The sequence below is a fragment of the Cataglyphis hispanica genome, chromosome 11 (assembly GCF_021464435.1).
Source record: "Cataglyphis hispanica isolate Lineage 1 chromosome 11, ULB_Chis1_1.0, whole genome shotgun sequence".
NCBI classification, from domain to species: Eukaryota; Metazoa; Arthropoda; class Insecta; order Hymenoptera; family Formicidae; genus Cataglyphis; species Cataglyphis hispanica.
This window is the reverse complement of record NC_065964.1, coordinates 6,226,059-6,245,674: the sequence shown is the minus strand read 5'-3', so window position 1 is coordinate 6,245,674 and position 19,616 is coordinate 6,226,059. Positions and strand designations below refer to the sequence as shown.

The 19,616-nt window shown below is 41.5% G+C and overlaps 1 protein-coding gene across 6 annotated transcripts in view; it reads left to right on the top strand.

Annotated features, from left to right (window-relative positions):
* LOC126853143 (uncharacterized) overlaps nucleotides 1-19,616 on the top strand; it is a 61,455-nt gene that overhangs the window by 30,058 nt on the left and 11,781 nt on the right. For 3 of the 6 annotated variants that reach the window (XM_050598635.1, XM_050598630.1, XM_050598631.1), the window contains exons 2-4: nucleotides 2,567-2,944; nucleotides 10,269-10,466; nucleotides 10,774-19,338. In XM_050598635.1, the coding sequence (XP_050454592.1) occupies nucleotides 10,269-10,466; nucleotides 10,774-19,338 (8,763 nt within the window). In that variant the 5' untranslated portion in view covers nucleotides 2,567-2,944. Of the gene's footprint in view, nucleotides 1-2,566; nucleotides 2,945-9,496; nucleotides 9,594-10,268; nucleotides 10,467-10,773; nucleotides 19,433-19,616 lie in introns of those variants that run through there. The other 3 variants (XM_050598634.1, XM_050598633.1, XM_050598632.1) reach the window with 3 other exon arrangements.

Genomic DNA, 19,616 nt, shown 5'->3' with positions numbered 1-19,616 from the left:
ACTCGTTTAGTGCAAGAATGCGGATCTATAATACGCGATAAAATTCGAGACAAAATTTTGTTTATAATTTTATGTATGATTATAAATAAAATTCTCTTTTGAATTTTTGTCGCGCATTATAAATCAAATCTCAAAGTGAGTTTCATTCAAAATGATCTTGCGTGCAAAATTTTATTTTATTTTATTGTATACAGTTTTATATATATCATTATATAAAACTTTATATATAATAAAATATATGTATTTATATAAAATAAGATTAAAATAAAACAGAAAAGATTGATTAATATCCTCAAATACCACATGATAGGGACCGAAAAAAATCGCGCAGTTATTTAAGTACACGTTCGCTTTAAGAATAATTCTAACAATACGGTACTGCGTGATGACGATCCGAGGCAGTACGGAGAGGTTGAACGACGCTCGTATAAATAACCGGTGGCGTTTAGTGTGACTAAAAGTAGGGGTTGCTCGGCCGACAACGCGGACGGGGGAAGGGATGATGCTCGCTCGCGACGAGGGATTATACGCGTGTCTCTTTTCTCTCCCCCAAGGGGTGAGGGCTAAATCGACTAAACATATACCGCTTCCGCTTCGTTTAACCGCCGAATATGTTTTAGATTTACTTGGACCTTTTAGGCACCGCGTAACTCGATAAGTCCGCCAATTAGGTACGCCGCTCAGACTTGGATTGCCGGGTGCTTTTTTTCTCGCGGCTCGCTTTAATCGAAAATTATTTTATCTGATATGTGAAATGATATCTTAAATCTGAAATCTTACGGACGGATTCGAAACGCCGGTGAAAAAAAATGCAGTGAAAAGTATTACATGCATCATTCAAAAATTATTTCACTATCGTTATAATTATTATTGCAATATATATTTTTTTATTATATTTTTAATTTTATATATATATTTATTTATTTCTCTCCCGCTTCTCGACGCTTCCCTTTTCTCTTTATTTACTTCATTTAAGACGTCATTCGTACTAATAATTAAAACGTAAAATAGACGTAAAATATATCAGAGAAAATTTTGCAATTGCAATGACGTTTTCTTTAATATTTACGTCTTAAATGAAGTAAATAAAGAGAAAAGGGAAGCGTCGAGAAGCGGGAGAGAAATTTCGAGGAACCGCCAAAGGTGGACGCCCAGCACTTTATTCGATAAACGCCCATTCACGGAATCTGAATGCATTAACCGTGCGACCTTCGTAAGCGCGATAGCCGCGGAGAAAGAAGAAGCAGATGATGATGATGATGATGATGATGATGACGCGGCATAGTTACTCGATCGTTCCCTGTTATTAAACTGGCAGTATTGTTTCGACGTCGCTCCGCGATCGACCGGGGTTACCGTTACATCATATTAGTCCATTGCCGAGGACTCCCGGATTTGTAAAGGCTACTGGAAACTACTTCTCCATAAAGAGACCTGGGTGGAGGTAATTAATTCCTCGCGTTCCTCACAGCTGATCACGAACAAAATTTCTATCTTTGTAACGAAATAATTTCAACTCCTAATTATCGTCTGATTTTTCGATTGATTAAAAAAGATTTAAATTAAATTCAAAAGAGATAGGACATCCACATTTATGAAAAAAAAAAAAAAAAAAAAGATTTAGATAAAAGCGCAAGTCGCAAAAATAGGTACGCTTTTACGCGGATTTAAATTAGATAATATTTATTTACAGACGCGCGCTCTACGCGAAAATAGTTGATTTCTATCTACAATATAATTTACCTGGGAATGCAGTTGCCGGTAAACTGCCCGCAATCAAGCGCTCGTAAAAAGCAACGGAGACTGCCGCCCCTTTTTTAGGTTGACGATCTTAACCGGGAGTAATCGCGGTGTACGTTCTCTCGCACCATCGAGATTAGACAAGCCGGATTAGCTTGCGGTAGCAGGTTGCCCTACTCGGTTAGTTAATAGTCCCCGGTAAACTATCGTCGAACAATACGGGAGGGAGGAAGGGGGGGGGATGGTCCGTCCCCCCTCTCTCTTCCTCCATTAGGAAGCCCCTTAACGAGGGTTACGTGGCCAGAACGTAATGCGGATACCCCGCGGCGATCCTGTCGTTACAATCCACCGTGTAATTCGCGCTGCGCATCTGTCAGTCTCTTGCACGTCCCGATAGATTCGTTTTCGTTGCTGTTTTCTAAATATATATTGCTGCGGGACTATTTGCGGACACTAAAGTGGAGAGAGAAAGAAAGATCGCTTAGACTGATGTTCCGGCATATGGTCACTTCTGCTTGAAACAATGCTTCCTCGCGTCTCGCGACATTTAATAAACGAATGAAAATTTTTTATATATCGAAATTTATTTTAATTAGAAATATTTAAATTCAAAGAAATCTCGCAACACAATTCTTATATTCGGATATTGTCGAAATGTGATTTTTCGCTTGATAATATTTCGAAGGAATGGAAAAGCACACATGTATAAGATACTCTTTCATGAGGAGCGAACGCAATGTATAAAAATATTAATTGAAAATTGCGTGTGATGTTTGCGGAAGTCGTTATACGTAGCGTTATAAGAAGACGCTTGTTTCGTTTACAGAGATTCTAAGGACGGCGGCGAGCGTCCGCGACATTACGTTGAGAGCCTGAAGCCTCGGCTTCCCTACGTTCCCTCCGATGAATGAATGGAATTAGTGAGGAGGCTAGCTGAATAATATCAGCTCTATCTGCGGGGGCTAGAGACCGGGAGCTGAAGCGTATCAGTGCGGCGTATCTGCATAGACGCAGGGGACGGGCACGTCGTACAAGACCAACCCTCCTCTCTCTCTCTCTCTCTCTCTCTCTCTCTCTCTCTCTCTCTCTCTCTCTCTCTCTCTCTCTCTCGCCACTTCTCCATCTAAACTCTTCCTTCCTCCTCTCTGCTGCCCCTTCCGGCATCATTTGATCTTCCAAATAAGGACGAGTTGGCGCGAAGCACGTAAGTACTTCCGTCAAAATTTCAGATCTAAAATATATTTTTATTTTCAATAACGTGATTATCGGTTCTTTGAAAAATCCGGATTATCGTAGAAATTTTCGAATTTTCTCTTCCATCGTGAAAATGAGGAAGAAAATTCGGCAAGATTCTCTCGAGTATGATAAATTAAAAGATAGCGCGAAAAAGATCATCAGGAAAGAGAAGTAAGACAGTTGGTTCCTATACACTCTATAGAATTCTTGACGAGAAAAAAAAAAAAGGTGAGACAACCAGCTAATAAATTTCAGCTTTCCTCTCTCTTTCTCTCTTTTTTTTTTATCACGTCCTCGTAACCTCGTTAACGTTCTCATTCGCCGAGATTGTCGCTCGCTGACATCTGAGAAATATAATTTCTCGGAACTACTCGATATATGCTCACATCCCGAGATTATACGCATCAGATTATTTCCTCTCTCGTAATCGTAACAATATTTAAATCTCGACCGGTGCTACCGTGCTCTCTCCGGTGATATTAGAAATGCAGATACGCGCGACGAAATCCGAAATATCACCGGCTCGCCGGCAGTAATCTCGCGGACAAGGGAGCAATCAGAGAAGACATCCTGTTATCCCCCGGGGAACACCCATACTTAACTCCGGGACCTTTCTCGAACCGGATCCGTCGTCAATTCTACGATCCCCGAAACGCTCGTTTTATTTGACTACCGTGTAAGCCACACCCTTTTCTCTTGCGTCAAGAAAAATTCTCGAAGGGATTGTGTTGATAATTTATAATATTTTTCAAATCCATACTCGAAATATTAGATGTTATAATACGTTTTTATAGAAAAACTAACGCGACGAATAATCAGATTTCTATTTAGAGAGATTTACTTATTGCTTTTCTGTAAAAGTATCTAACTACATCCGATATTCTCAAGACTCTGATTTTTGTATTTAAAAAAATTACATTTCTCTCTCTCTCTCTCTCTCTCTCTCTCTCTCTCTCTTTTTCTCTTGAGAAACTGAGAAAACGAGAAGACGTATTGTTAAAGCTAAAAGAATCGAGGAGCGATACAAGAATTTACGATACAAGTGAGTACATTGCTCATCTCGATAACATCAACGATCTTCGATTCTAATTATCTCGGATACCAATACGATTTCCGCCGTGTCTCATCGTGTCTTTATGAATGGGCTTCGTCGGAGCTGTGCGATTGCGATCCCTATTAAAAAATTCCGTTCCCAAAAATCGGACAGGTCATGCGTGTTCGCATCCACGAGGTTCGGACCTCGGTGTGACGAGGGTTCGGTCGCGACGGTACCGCTCGTTTGTCACTGACACCGACGTTCTACGGCGACATCGGTGAACATCCCTATGATTCTAACGAATGACTTAACTAACTCAACGCGACTTAGCGATAGGTCAATCGTTTAAAAAATCCATAATTGGGTTTATAGTAAAAAAACATGTATTATTTGAAAATATTTGTCCAATTATGTGTGAGAATATCAAAGGCATCAATTATATTTGACATATTACGAGATTTTATAGAGATTTTATAGAATTATGGAATCGCTTCTAGTATTATATAAAATTGACAAATGTCATTTACAGAAAATTTTCTCTGAAATTATAATATATTTCTCTCTCTCTCTCTCTCTTTCTCTACAAGCAGATATAGATGTTAGAATAAAGTATAAGAGAGTGACTTGTGCGTGACTCCAAATAAAACTGTGTCTCAGCCAGGTGGCGAGATTGATATCCCGTTGCTCGTTGGTCCTAGACTCCCCAGGACGTCATAGGACCTCCTACAGTCATCTATCGCGCTACCAATAAGAGTGCCCCAGGATATGGGTCCATATCTCGGAACGATAATGTATTAGTTACATCCTGGAATCGTAAGGCGAAACGTCACGAAGATTATTCGTTTTCGTTTGTAAAGACGTTTAAGCCATTTCCTTTTCGGTTTAATCATATCTTGGAATTTGCTGGAACATTGTCAGTCCGAGCATCTTGAAATCTTTCCATAATCGATGGTCTGAAACACACGCTGAGTCTTTCATAATTATTCGATTGATTTGAAAGACACAGATTTTTAATAAATATTCCTAATATGAGAGTGATAAATAATTCTGTTGCAAATCATCGTTTTATAAACTTATATTACAGATACTTGTATAAATCGAAACAAACCTTTTTTTTTTTAATAATATTGGAATATATACATGCGAGAATTCGGTCATGGGGATCGCGATGGGACACAAGCTGCGCTCCTACGTAATTTATCACGCGCGAACGTCTCGAATGTGACTACGATCGAACGACCACAATAGCCACCCTTCGGAGACGCACGAACGATTGTGACATTCGACGGTACCAACAAGCGCAAACAAATTTCTCGAGGCCCCCGTGGGGGGAAGGGCAGCATTATGCGAAGACGTACGAAACATTTCTCGTGAAAACCGCACGTCGTCGCGAGTCCTTCTCTTCTCGACGAGATGCTCGAAGCACAATGCTCGCCAAATTACGGCTGTTCCAGTCAAAATACGTTTTCTACGAGCTCTTCTTCTTTCTTCCCCCTCCCCCCCTCTTTCTCTCTCTCTCTCTCTCTCTCTCTCTTATATACACACACTCTCTTATACGCGCACTGTCACCCTCTCGGCTTCCATCTCGTTTTTGCTCGAGGCTCGGTCTACGTTTTGGTAATCGCGATCGGCCATCTACGACCACCGTGTGCATCGGGTGACCGCAAACTGCAGCTGTATTTTCGGTTATCGCCGATCGCCGATCTGCGGATTTTCGCTTTTTACGGGAGGCATAGGAGATGGAGCGGTAAAAAGAGAGAGAGAGAGAGAGAGAGAAAGCATTGGGACGTCTCGCTTTCCTCGTAGCCGCTATCATTTCGCTTTTTACCACTAACTACAACGTTATTCGGCGCCCTTTTGTGCCTCTCCGCGGGGTTCGCGTTTTCGTCTGTCAAACGCGTGTCACGTTTCCAGAACGCGTGCTTTACGCCTGCATCCTGAGACAGAGCTCTCGCCTCTTTCGCAAACAAATTACTTGCAATTTTGTTTCATATAACTTAATCAAATAATACCGAGATGTCATTTGTTTTGTGTTCTTTGTTTCTATTCTCTCTTCTCTCTGCTTTCATAAAACAAATATATGCATCGCATTTTTTATACAGAGAATAAAAATTTGATCGCAATTAAAACAGACGGGTCCAAAACCTCTTTCAGTTTGTCTAAGAGAAAAAAGAGGCAGACGCTGGCTCCTCGCATTATTTCTTTCTCGCGTAACGGACGCGTAAACTCCGTTCTCCGGATCCTGCATCCTTTTTTTCTCCGCTACGCGGGAAAAATGTGCCGTTAAAAATTCCCCGCAAACGATAGAGAGAGGAGAATCATATGAGGGCGCGAGGGCGAGCGTTAAGCAGCTGTCGCCCATTCGGCGCCATTGTCACGCGATGTTTGAGTGTTCCCGAACAGTGGAGAACGGGCCCCCGGTATTGTCCGGACTTCTGAGATCCTCGCGATTACTGCGCTAGCGCGCGATACCATCTCATCTGCATTAGGGCGTCCGCCTCTCTCGTTCTTTCTGCGCCTATACATAAATACGCGTACCCCTACGTGTGCCCGTGGAGAAAATGTATTCCCCATCCCCCCCCCCTTCCCACGCCTGTCCCTCTCTTGTCAACCCCCGTGAGAGAGGGAGAGCGCGCGAGGAAGGAATCTTCCGGTCAAACATCGTCCGCAGCGAATTTGCATGTCGAGATTGCGCCAACGGCCCACACGGTCGTCTATATAAACCGTCACGCCTCGAGATATCCTTATTAAGCTACGCCGTACCATGTGGAAAATTTGCCGACGAGACTCGTCGCCGCAAAATAGGATGCATGTCGTCGCCGTAGTGCCCGGATCGCTACGGGACCGATGTCGTTTGATGCGATCTCGTTGCTTGTCGGCGAGATTGCGCTCCCTCTCTCTCCCTCTCTCTCTCTCTCTCTCTCTCTCGTGTCGTGTTTGCGATCTTTGTCGAATGTGTCATAAGAACGGCTTTAGAGAAAGAGAGATGGATTTGAGAAAAAAAGGTCTTCTCCATCTCTCTCCACGCACTCTGGAAAATAGATTATGACATTATTAAAGTAACACGGAAGGTGCTCCAGAAAGTCATGTTTATAAAGTAGTAGTATGTCTTTAAAAAGAGACAAAAAATCCTGTATATGTGTGTGCTCTTAAATGTATACAGGATGTCTCAGGAATTTTCATATACATTCCTGAGTATTTTGAAATTGAAATTTTGGACTTTTGATCTCAATTTTCAATCTAACTTCGATTTTGATATTTTAATTACATTCAGATCATTCTTTTTTGGGGAACTATTTATTCCATATCGCGAATATATGTATTTCATAGTGTTATCTCGCGCATTAAAGAGGATAGATTATAAAAGAATGTTATTAAAAAATTAAAAACGGTCCTTGTGTGGAGAAACACTCGCGGGAACCGGATGTATCTCTCGCCGCGTAACTGGCGCGAATCAGATAAACTCTTCGCTAAACTATCGTCGAACGTTTCCCCCCCAAAAAATATATATATTTTTTTTGGGCGAGGGAAAATAAATATATATATATATATATATACATACATATATTTTTTTATACCACGATCTCACAATCACCGCGCGATCTCGAATTAACACGGGCCGTATAAATCAGCATTATTTCTCGCAGAGAAAACATTTCGATACACCGACCGGAAAAAAAGGGAGCCGATCGCGAGATTAATCCAGTGTTTGCCCGCTCAACGACAATCGAGTTTTTATAAGCGACTGCATAATGCCGATAGCTTATCGTACTCGCATCTCTCTACCTACGTGTATTATATTTATAAACTGCCACGCGGTAGTAAAAAGGAGACATTATTTTCATAAAATGTATCGCGTTCTCATTGTGTCAATTTTTCCCTCTCCATCTCTCTCTTTTGCATTCTCTCACTCATATATTTATCTGTAAAACGAAATCAAGCCATTAAACGATGTAATGTTTTTTTTTAAATTCAAATCAAAACTTTACTCCTATTTTCAATCTCAATTTTCTCATATTTACAGATTTTAATAGAAATTTATATTGAAATTGTGCTTTATATTTCAAATAAACAGTTTCTCATTTAGAAGTTCAAAAGAAGAGCTTTCGGCAAATATAAACTAGTTTAAATAGTTTAAAAAAAAAAAATGATGTAACCGCTTAAAACATCAAAATAGATTGAAGATGGAGATTGAAAAAAGGCTTTCAACTTAGAATAGATTAAAATCGTTTAATTCTCGTCGATCGCTGAACAGCGTCTCAATAATCTATTTACAATTTTGGGAACATTTGATTCCTCCGTGTAACTTGTGGGACCCACAACGACGACGATCGCGAAAAGGGAGAGTTAAGCGCGACGATTAATTACGACATAGCAAGACGCGATAATTCATCGACGTCCTGTCAGTGATCTTTTCCGCCTCGGTCAACGTCAATTGCGCGTCAAGGAGCCGGGCCGACGCATCTGCTCTCCTCTCCCCGCGGCAGCGCTTTTTCGGATTTCTTAGGACACGGCCTCGTTATACACGCATCGTCGAGCACGCGCGTGCAGAAGGATCGCTCTCTCCTTCATACCGCAAGAAACTAACGTTCTCGGAACACCCGATGCAACGCTTTTATTATCATCGAGGCGTTCGGCATGTATGCGAGTGCCACCATGAAGCCAATAAAAAGAAATTTTGAACAAAGCTCTCCTTTATAAATATATTTAGCGCGTTAATTAAATATGAGTTTCTTTTTATGACACATATTGTAATTTATTTGCGATGTAACAATTGAAAGAGAGATTATTTAGAAAAATATTTATATAAAAGTAAGGATAATATAAATGAGATTTTAATTTTAAAGAAAATTTCTACTTCGATAAATACACACATATTAATTTTCCAGCGAGTAAGACTTGTGTGAAAGAGAAACAAAATTAAAAATAAAATTATAAAAAAATGATGCTCTTTTCGTAAACCGATAATAATCGTGATAATTATACATATATAAAAGAAGAATTTTGAAAAACGCGAAATTTCTACAAAAATTAATTAGCAAGTAAATTTATCATTAAATAATTTTTTATATCGTTAAGCACATTTTATTAACGCGTTCGTTAATAAAATAATAAATCCAGACCGAGGCCAGTGTTGACGAATGAAAATTACTAGACGCGATTTTCCACAGTTTTTCACGGCCGAGAAAGGTCAACGCGACGAATGAAATTTCATAGGAATTTAGCTCGCGCCGACTCTTTCGATACGTTTCGCCGCATTATCGCTTTTTGCATGCATACGTGCATGCAGGTGCATTGATTCACTCTTCGATGGTGTAGCGGCGATTCGCACACGCGTGTCGAATACGGAGGAGGAGGAGAGGTGATTTCGAAATCGATTAGCGATTCGTCATCGCGAGCTCGCGCTACCGATTTAATCGGTCACACCGTCGATCCAATCCGACTGCCGGTAGATTCGCGGACAGTGCGGTTGTCGTTCGACGTCTTCGATGAATCTCTATCGCCAATCGCAAAACATACGAGAAAAACACACAAATCGCTTCATCGAGGGATACGTATCCCTCATATTTATTATTACACGGTAAGACTCTTTAATAGCGTATACGATAACGTATATATTTTGTATATATTCATTTACAGAGCGTATGAATTCGATTAATTAATTTGGCAATATTAAAAATAAAATGTTTCTACAATGTATATTTTTTATATTTATATGACGTGCATGTACTTACATAGATTTTATTTTAATTATTATTTCTCTTTACATCCTTGTGTTTATATGTAATTTAATCCAATTATTACTTATATATACTTTTAAATAGCAAATATTTTGGAAAGTGACTGATATAAGATTCATATATTTTTGCGAGATTGCGGCTCGTGGCAACAATTGGCGGATCTTAGACTAAATCCAATGTATGACATATAAATAATGTGCCTTGAACTCGGTGTGAATATTAATTTCTTATCGTGTATTTTTATTTCGTGTGTTAGCATGGCAAACACCAATGTTCGCATCGTGATAAAAGGCAGGCGTAAAGATTTAAGACAATACCATCGTAACTGCAAATGTATTTCTAGATTTGTATTAGTATACAATCAATGATAAGGGATTATAAATAGCATAACATTTTTCCTTGAAACATATAGAGAAAAATGCTTTTTTTCTTTTGACTAAATGAATAATAAAAATTTCAGACAGCTTTAGAGAGAGAGATCGCAACTGGACTGTAACTTGATATTTTTTTTATAGATGGCAAATGTGAGGAATGCATTTTTGGATTATATGGATTGTATTCTGGAAAGGGAAAAGGTCACGTCGCTCAAACGTCGATGTAATATTCCAAATCTCCGAATCTCGTTTCGAATAAACTGGATCGTGATACTGACCGTAACGGCATCGATATTATTCTGTCAATTCGCGGAATCTGTCGCTAAACAACAAGCATCGGTAAGTGTAAATAAGATATTTGCAATAACTTTCTTCAAAGTTTTCTTCCCCTCGAACATTACATTTTTGTGTTTTTTTTTTTTTATATAGTCAATACAAATATTAGCAGGAAAGCCAGTAAAATTAATTTTATAATCAACACATTAATTTAGTTGAAACATTCTTCTAGTGAATTGGACTGTTAATAATAATTCATAATAATTTTACAAATATTCGATTTATTTTCTTTATATAAAGTCTCAATATTAAATAAAGTCTTAGTAATAAATTTATTTCTTTTTGTATTTATTCTATTGCTTGATTATAGAGTTCACATGAAGAAAAGGATTACAATCAACGTTGCTTAAACCAACATAGTAGCCTGCGAAGATCGATGACATCAGCCAATCTTACCTTACAAAGCATTGTTGATGATCCAGCTATCGCATCGCAGGACATTTTATCTCGTTTGGAGGCTGCTGCAATTTTACGAGATAATCTGGTAACGGCGTTGGGTCGTATGCTTCTGCTCTGTCTCGACGACGATGCGAGAGTACCTTTCGAGCTTATCCACGACGCCATACGAAGTCGTCGAGTCGCCGTCTACGAGCTGTTGCCTGTTCTTCCGGCGCTGAGGAATAAGCTGCCGAAGCAGCAGCTGTACAATCTCCTGCAAATGCTGGAGAGAGTCGACAATCGCTTTGTCTCCGAATATACGTCGCTCTGTATAAACATTTTTAACGACATCAGTGCAGTCATAGAACAAGCACCGCTCACCGACATGTTGTGGAACATAAACCCGGAGATGTTAAGGTCGATCTCGCTCGATAAGCATAGCCCTCTATCTCTGACAAAGGATGTTGACTCTCTGTTGCGAGTGGCTCGCAACGATGTTAGAACATTGAATCTGCGTGTCGTGGCCGCGATATTAATGAATTATCCGGCGTTTGATCTAACGGATCCGGAGATCCATGATGCGATCAATTTCGTCGCAGAACGAATGAGGGAGCGTTCGCGCGCCGAGGATCCTCTATTGTGGAACATAGAACTGAGTCTGGAGAATGCGATGGATTTTCTGAGGACCGTCCTCGAACGCCTGGAGGTGGACGAGTTGTCATCCAAGGCAACCCAAGAAGCGATCTCGCTGCTGCTTCAGAATCTCGACGTGGAGCCTTATCCTGTCGCTCCTACGTGGGAGGACAAATCGAAGATACTTTCGACGATAACGAACAATTATTACCCGATTAACGTTACTGCCGTAGCGAAATATCTCGCAAATCACCTTGATGACTCGCATTTTCGAGATCTCGATATTGGCTTCTACGAAACGGGCGATCAAGCTCTTCTGCAAACGTTGTCGCGTCTTCGTAGAAAGTCGAATCTGCAACATTTTAGTAAACCTCTGTCTTTGTTGACGTCCTTCGTTTCGCAAAAACTGGCATACGACAGCAATTATGCTTATACGGCTCCAATTAGTCAATATGAGGTAAACAATTATCTAGACACTTTCGACACGCTGTGTTTGCAGCAGAACGTGAGCGACGCTATGAAAACATTACGTTCTCATCTGTCCGACAATCTGCCGTGGACTTATGCCTTTGGAGATAAACGGGCCAGTGATGATCCCAGAGAATTAACGTTGCTTGCGCTGACTCATTTGAGGAGCATCCCGATCAGCAAGCCGCAAGCGATCGCCATCGATAACTTTGTCTACAAAAGTCGCGCTGGGAGTCTGACTGGTAAACGGAGTCCGCTCTACGATTCTGGTGTCATCTTCCAAAGGGATGATTCTACGGATGTGGAGATCGATTTGTTTTCTCTGCTGATGCGCATACCAAACGCCTTCAAGAGCGAGAAATTCACTCCCATGCTGAATTTTCTGTCCAAGCCGAATATCCTCGACATTCTCGGTTATGAATTCAACAAGTTTGAATACGAAACTCCCAGAAGTCTGCTGTTAGGACTGCTGAAGAGAGCTTTGTCGCTCGCTTCCGTGAAATCCGACGAGCCTTTATTTAAGGCCCTCCAAAACGCTCGCAACTACCTCGAAGAGCCGCTACTGATCAATCTATATACCTCGGATGAGTTACAACTTCTTCTAGAGCAACTACCGGGTATTGAAAATGAACCGCGATATCTTCCGCTCAAATTAATCTTTAATAAGAAGAGAATATTTGCGTTTCTATCGCCAAGCTTCAGTCTAGCTGGTGTGCACACGCCAAAGGACAGGCTTTTGTTAATATTACGAACATTAGGCTTGAAGATGGAGGAAGCGAGCGCAAATTTCTTAGAAGCGCTGAGCTTTGCCCTTAACAACATCGACGGACCGCCGCTGAAGATCAAAACTTTCGATCGAACTGACTTTATCTACTTGATTCAACAACAACTGTTCAATGAGTCGCTGCAGAACGAAATCTTGAAATCATCCGTGTATATGAACGTCAATGATTGGAACATCTCCATCAGCGGTACGCCTGAGAACATTCTTGCTAGAGTTCTAAGCTATCCTGTTAAATATATCGCATCGGATGGGCATCTGGCCAGTGTTGTAAAACAGGCGGTGAGCATTCTAGAAGAGAAAGATCAGATTGATATCGAGATTCTGAATAAGCGAACATTAGAAGCTATGTTGGAATATCTACCGAACAACACGTACGTGAAGCCCGTGATTCTAGTGCTGAAGAAAGCGAATCTGATGACAATTGTACCGAAATTAAATCTCTCGATACTGGAAAACGCCAGTCCACGTGACGCATTAATTATGCTGCTCAGATATTTTATCGAGTCTAACGTAATACGCACGGAGAAGCTGTTACTGAGACGCGTCCGAGCGGCGTTGAGTACTTTGGACGGCAACAACCATCCTCCTCAGACGTCGATTTACGCTTATTTGATACAATCGTTGCAGGATCCGAGCAATGTTGTTTACAAGCCGCTTTTACGAGAAGTAAACGAGTTACGAAACGTGACAGTTTTGTCCGACGAACGACAAGTTTGGCTGCAAAGTTATCTCGAAGAGATTATCGCTAAAAATAAAACGAGAAAACTGACGGAAGCTGCGTTGATGACGTTGAAAGAAATCGGATACGATGAATATATGGATGAGGAGGCGCGTGCTAGTAAAGCGCGGATCAGTGAAGCTTTGTCGTTTCTGCCCATCGATTCTTTCGCTAAACCACTACGAAAACTACTTACGTCAGAATGGGCGTATAGTGTCCTGCCGGAGAAAGTTAAACACTCAAGTTCGCTAGAGAAGGAGGAATTGCTGATAGCGATTTTATATCATGCAAAACGTCGGACTGATATTGCCAATAACCCTGCTTTGATGAAAATCATCTCTAACGTCGAGTCAAAATTGAACGGATGGAAAACAAAAGTCGAGATGTTGAAGAGCGCCGTCGCCGCTGCGAAAGCGGCTACTTATGATTCCGTGAGAGATCTTCTGACTGCTTCGGGACTCAACAGGCTCAGGGTCATCGTGCCTTTCAAAAAATCGACCAAGTTATCGCTGCTGACATTATTGCATCATCTGCTAAAGCATTCAGTGATCCAAAACAACAATAAGATTTTCGAATTGTTGAGCGCCATTAGACAGGATGTACTCGATTTTGGAGTAGATGAAGACTTGTTGACCGTACTCGATGAGGTGGGAATCGCTTACACCAGCGAACTAGCTCCTGTTAGACTATTCCTGCATAATCAGGGACGATTCAATGATAAATTCGCTCGCATCGTCTTTCCGATTGCGGATCCTATAGAGCGATATCGCACTTTACTGAGCATCCTTTGGAAACAAAACCAGATAAATAACGATACGCGATTGCACGATGCGCTCTTGATACTGAGAAATATCAAACCCGTCGCCAGAAAATCTGCAGGTACGTTGATCTCGGATCTCGAGGACGTAATAAACTCCATGCCGCATCAGGTCAAACCACAATTCAAGTTAATCGAACAACTTTTCAACATCGATCTTTTGTCCCGTTTCACTCATGACAATGAAATTGTTGAATCGAAGAAGCCGCTGACTCTTTTATTATCCAAGATGGCCAGCTTGCCAGAGGTCCGCCATAATCATACCGCAGCTCGTGAATTGACGAAATTGCAATCTAAAGTCGAGAAGTTGCTCAATCGCTCAATCTTCACTGGTTATCAGCTCAGACCATTACTAGTGGAATTGAAACATGTTCAACAAATCAACATAGACTATCTCAATTCCATCATAGATCCTGAAGTATTGAATTATTTAAATCCAGAGGAATTTTCCGATATATCCGATGATAATACTGAAATACTTAGCACTATCCTCGATTATCTGTTATATGAGAAAACGATGTACGCCGATTACAACATGCGGAAGCATCTGCAGTCTTTGAAACGTGCCCTGGCATTGACGACTGGTCCCAGCAAGACGTCCTCAAAGAGACATCTAAACAAGAAGGACTGGGAGAAGATGCTGATTTTGATACCACGCAATAGAGATTTTGCGCCCATCAAAATCCTCCTGCAGTCCGAAGAAATCTACAAATATATTCCCAAGGACACAAATTGGAAAATTTTTTCCACTCCAGTTAAGAAATTGCTTCATCTGTTGTCGCTGATCGAGAGCAGCGATATCGAGAACAAGAATGTCTACAAATCGCTGAACAAGTTGCGCGAAAATCTCGAAAAACGTTTCAACTTTGTTACCGAACGAGACGTTAAAATCATGCATCATGCCTTGACAAGTCTCAAACTTAAATACGATCTGGTTCCGCTAAAGATATTCTTAAATCATGATAATCTGATCAAGTATCTGCCACCGGATTTTAAATACACCAAATATGGCGCATCAATCAATGGTCTCGCTGCCGTCTTGGATATTTTTTTGCAATCGTCTAGTTTAAAACAAAGAAAGATTCTCTACCAGACCATGATTTTTGTGAGAGAATCGATACGCGAGAGAGTTGACTCAGCAAGACGATCGTCTCGCAAAATTTTTCACAAGCAGCCGTCCGCCGAAGATCTCGAATTCATCAGTTCTATCGCTCCGCCAAAGCTAAGCGAATTTCTCAAGCCTGAAAAACTATTAAATTTGTTGCCACAGTCATTTAGCTTGGACAACCGGCCGACGTTCAAGATGAAAGCGTTGCATTTATTGCAACAACTATTGCAACTGAATATTACGGACGTTCATTCAGAATTGGAAAAACTTGTTCGCGAGGTGGAGACATATCCTGACGTTCCGAATATCCTGCAAGATGATCTAGCGCCTCTTCTGAACATACTTCCCATTGAAGGAATACCTCACATTGAGCTTATCAAGAAATATTTGAGACCTCTAACGTTGATCGAGTTGTTACCTGGAAATTTCATTATAAAGCAAACGAATGACGCTAAATCGGCGTTGCACAATGTTCTGTTGCTGCTGAGCAAGACTCTTGGATCCGCGAAGGACGACAAGCTAAAAATAGCCCTTGATGCGCTCACAAGGGAATCGGCAAAGATTAACTCCAACGTGATACCGGAAATGGCATTAGTGAACAATGATGACATAAAATCTATCATAGAAGAAATTCCGTTTGAGCAGTATAAGCAGATCGAGCCGCTTAAGACTAAGATGACAGTCATGAACGTTGTCTCATCCTTGCCCATGAATTTTCAGTTAACCAATTATAATACGAAGAAATTGCGTGTATTGGCAGTTTTGAACGAATTATCTAAAAACAAGGAATTTAAACCCATTCTACATTCTGTCAATTTCGCCAAAAGAATCGTAAGCAAGATGCCAAACATGCCTGTAGTGAATGACACGGAAATCGAAAGGCTGATACTACCATTGCCATTGAACGTCTTTTACGTGAAGGATATCATAACAAATTGCAAGCTGGCTATATTGATGCCATATCTGCCCATTCATTTCAATCTTGCCAGCTTAGAATCACGAAAGATGAAAATCGCCAAGATCCTGCACTACTGCAAAGTGGCCAATCCCACGAATATGAGTATGAAGCAAGCTTTGACTAACGCGGAGACATCGTTGAAGTCATTGCCCGATTTCGACGTCACGTCGGAGCATATAGAAGTTCTGTTACGGGCGATACCGTGCACTCGTTTTACTATGATAAAACCGCTTCTACGATTCCTGTCGATGACAAACATCGAGTCGCTTCTCCCATGGGATCTCGACGTCTATCGTACATCGCGTACCTTCAAGCTGCGCATTCTCGATCTATTGGCTGCTCTACGAAACGTCAAGAAGCTGCAGAACGGCGAAATGTTTACCGCGCTTGATTATTTGGAGATCAATACAAAATCATTGCCGGAGAATGTAAACATTCCTCAGGATCGTATAACGGTTCTCAACGACGTGGAGATTATGAGAATCGAGCCATGTGTACCCTTTCGAGATTTTGTATCGAAGACCGATAATCTGATCCAAATATTGCCGCCGAATTATCGCTTTCAGACCAATCCGGAGACCGTTCACAACGAATGGGCGTTAATTATTTATATGTCGTCATTGTTTCTGCGCGACGTGAAGATGGACGGTGCTATGAAGAATGTCTTCAAAGCCTGTGTGGATAATAGGCGTAGGTACGACAGGGAACTGCTTCACTATCACATAATTATAAAATTAATGACTATGCCGTACGTGCAGTTTGCACCGCTAAGACTGCACACGCTAATTCACGCGAATACTCTGACCGCGCCTATCGAAAATGTGTATCGGGGCGGTTTCCTCCAGGGAACAATATACACCATGATCCGCGTGATGTTGAGGGAATATATCCGTAGACCGGAGCTGATCGGGAGCAAATCGGTAATTGACGACATGGAAGTGTTTCTGCATGATTACGTGATGTTGCAGATTCAAGAAAATAAAACATATCACGAGGAGCCGACACCGTACGATATCGATCTGGCCATTAACGAGATTCCGAGCGATCGCAAATACGACGATCTCAAAGTGTTCTTACGATGTCAGAAGATAGAGACACCAGTCATGCGGAAGAACTTGTCGCCGGACGACACGCCGAAACAGTTGCTCATCGAATTGCTAAAAGAAGCCGAGAGCGGCGACATAGATGATAAGATACGAAAGAGTATCGAGATTCTCAAGCCGGACGTCGCGCATGGCATTCGTGAGGAGGAGGTGGAATATGTATTGAAACAGCTGCGCGATTACAGATATCACGTGAAGAAATTGCAAACTATAAGAAAGTACCTCTTGCAAGTTGGATTGCAGTCCGTCTTAATGAACGATACAAGCGATTTTTGCACGGCATATCCCACCTATAAACAGAGACTGTACATGTTGAACGAGCGTTTGCTGCAAGGTGTACCCGGTCAACCAAAAGATGACGAGTTTCAAACCGAGTTGAAGTACCTGAATCGTACTCTGTACAATGAGATTAAGATCGATCGCATAATGCCACGAACGATAGACGATATCAATATGAACTCGCTGTTCCTCGCGTTGCCGAAAACGAAAGATGAGAGACTCATCCGCGGCATCATCAAGTTCTTTTCTATTCCCGATCTGCTGCGTCGACTGAACCTGCCTAAGGATCCGTTTGAATACGTGACCAAGGGTCAACTCTTGGAGGTCATCATGGATCTGGGCCAGGAGCTGGAGAGCGTGCAACAGGATCCCGTACAGCAAGAGGCTCTCGAGTACTTCAGGGACAAGATAAGAACCACAGGAACCGGCACGCAGCCAATCGAGCTGAAGAAAGACGTGTTCGATTCCAATATGGACGTGGATACGTATGGACTGATGCGCGCCATCGATTACACGAAGGTGACAGAGAAAAACGCGATGAACGTGGCAACATTCCTCGAATATAAATACGACAGGCTTGTGTACGGATTGGGTTTCAATCACCTGGCGTACGCGACGAGGGGCGTGTACTTGAAGGCGCTGTTTGAACATCTCGTCAACGTTTCCCAAGTGCCCGAGGATATAAAGACGGAGATAAAAATGATGATGCCAGCGGTGAATCTGGACGGTTTGGGAGAGGAAGGCGTCGATCTCAACGTCGACGTCGTTCACGAGGAATCAACACTGCACTCGAAGGCTGAAACGCCGGTCGCTCGTTTCGGTGCTGAAATCATCCCGCGCACTTTCCAGGAGGACAAGGATTCACTAAAGGCCGCCATCTATAACATGCTCGAGTCCATACCATCGTCCGAGGAGGAGAATCCTACCGGTCAGAAAAATATCTACAATGATGAGATTCGCGGCGTCATCGACATTCCGCAGCATTCGTTCGATGTCGCCCGACGAAGGTGGAATTCGATGGAGGATGCGAGGAATCTCAATTCGTCTCTTGAAGAGATGAAAAGGCCATCGAGTGAACGCAGCACGAAAGTACCAATCGCAAATGATGCAAAAACAAAGAGAAAGAAGAACGATCGTTCATCTGTGTCGTTGCTCGACGATATTTTCGAGATTCCCGTCAAACATAATAAAACGGTAAAAAAAGGCAGGACTAAATCGAAGAAAGACTCGAGTCGAAGATCAAATAATCTCGGTTATCTTAGCGGTGAAAACGCCAATAGCTCGATTAAATCGCAAAAAGGGAGAGTTAATTCTTTTTCATCGCGGAATTCGCTTTCCGAGGAATTGCCAGAAAAGTCACGAAATCGAAAACATCACGAGTTGTCTCAAAGAATTTCACAACCGGACATCAGTACCGAGTACGATGAAGTCGATAGAAAGGCGTCGATTATCAGGATGCTCCGCAACATGTTGGTGAGAGACGAAGAAAATCTATCTCTTATAAAGGAACTGTTAGAGGACGAAATGAGTACTGGTGAAAAGAGGAGAACCGTGAAGAAAGATCTTAGTAGGCGTGCGGGAAGAGAGAGGAGAGATGAAAAGGAGAAAGAGAAGTACGAGAGACGTAAGGTAAATTAAATCTTATGAGGTATCGATTATTCGCTAAATTATCGATCATGGAGTAACGACAGACAGCGTGATAATTACTCGTTAAAAGTAGAAGGTAAGCTTTATTGATAATATTTGAAAACATGAAATATACAACGAAAGAGAATGTTCCGGTCGATTAATTAGCAGGTAATAAACATTCTCAAGACAGTTTGAAATATGTGAAAGCTCTTTCTTTAATTCAAACAAATAATTTTGGATTCATTTTTTGGATTCATGTTTTAATCTTACATTATTTT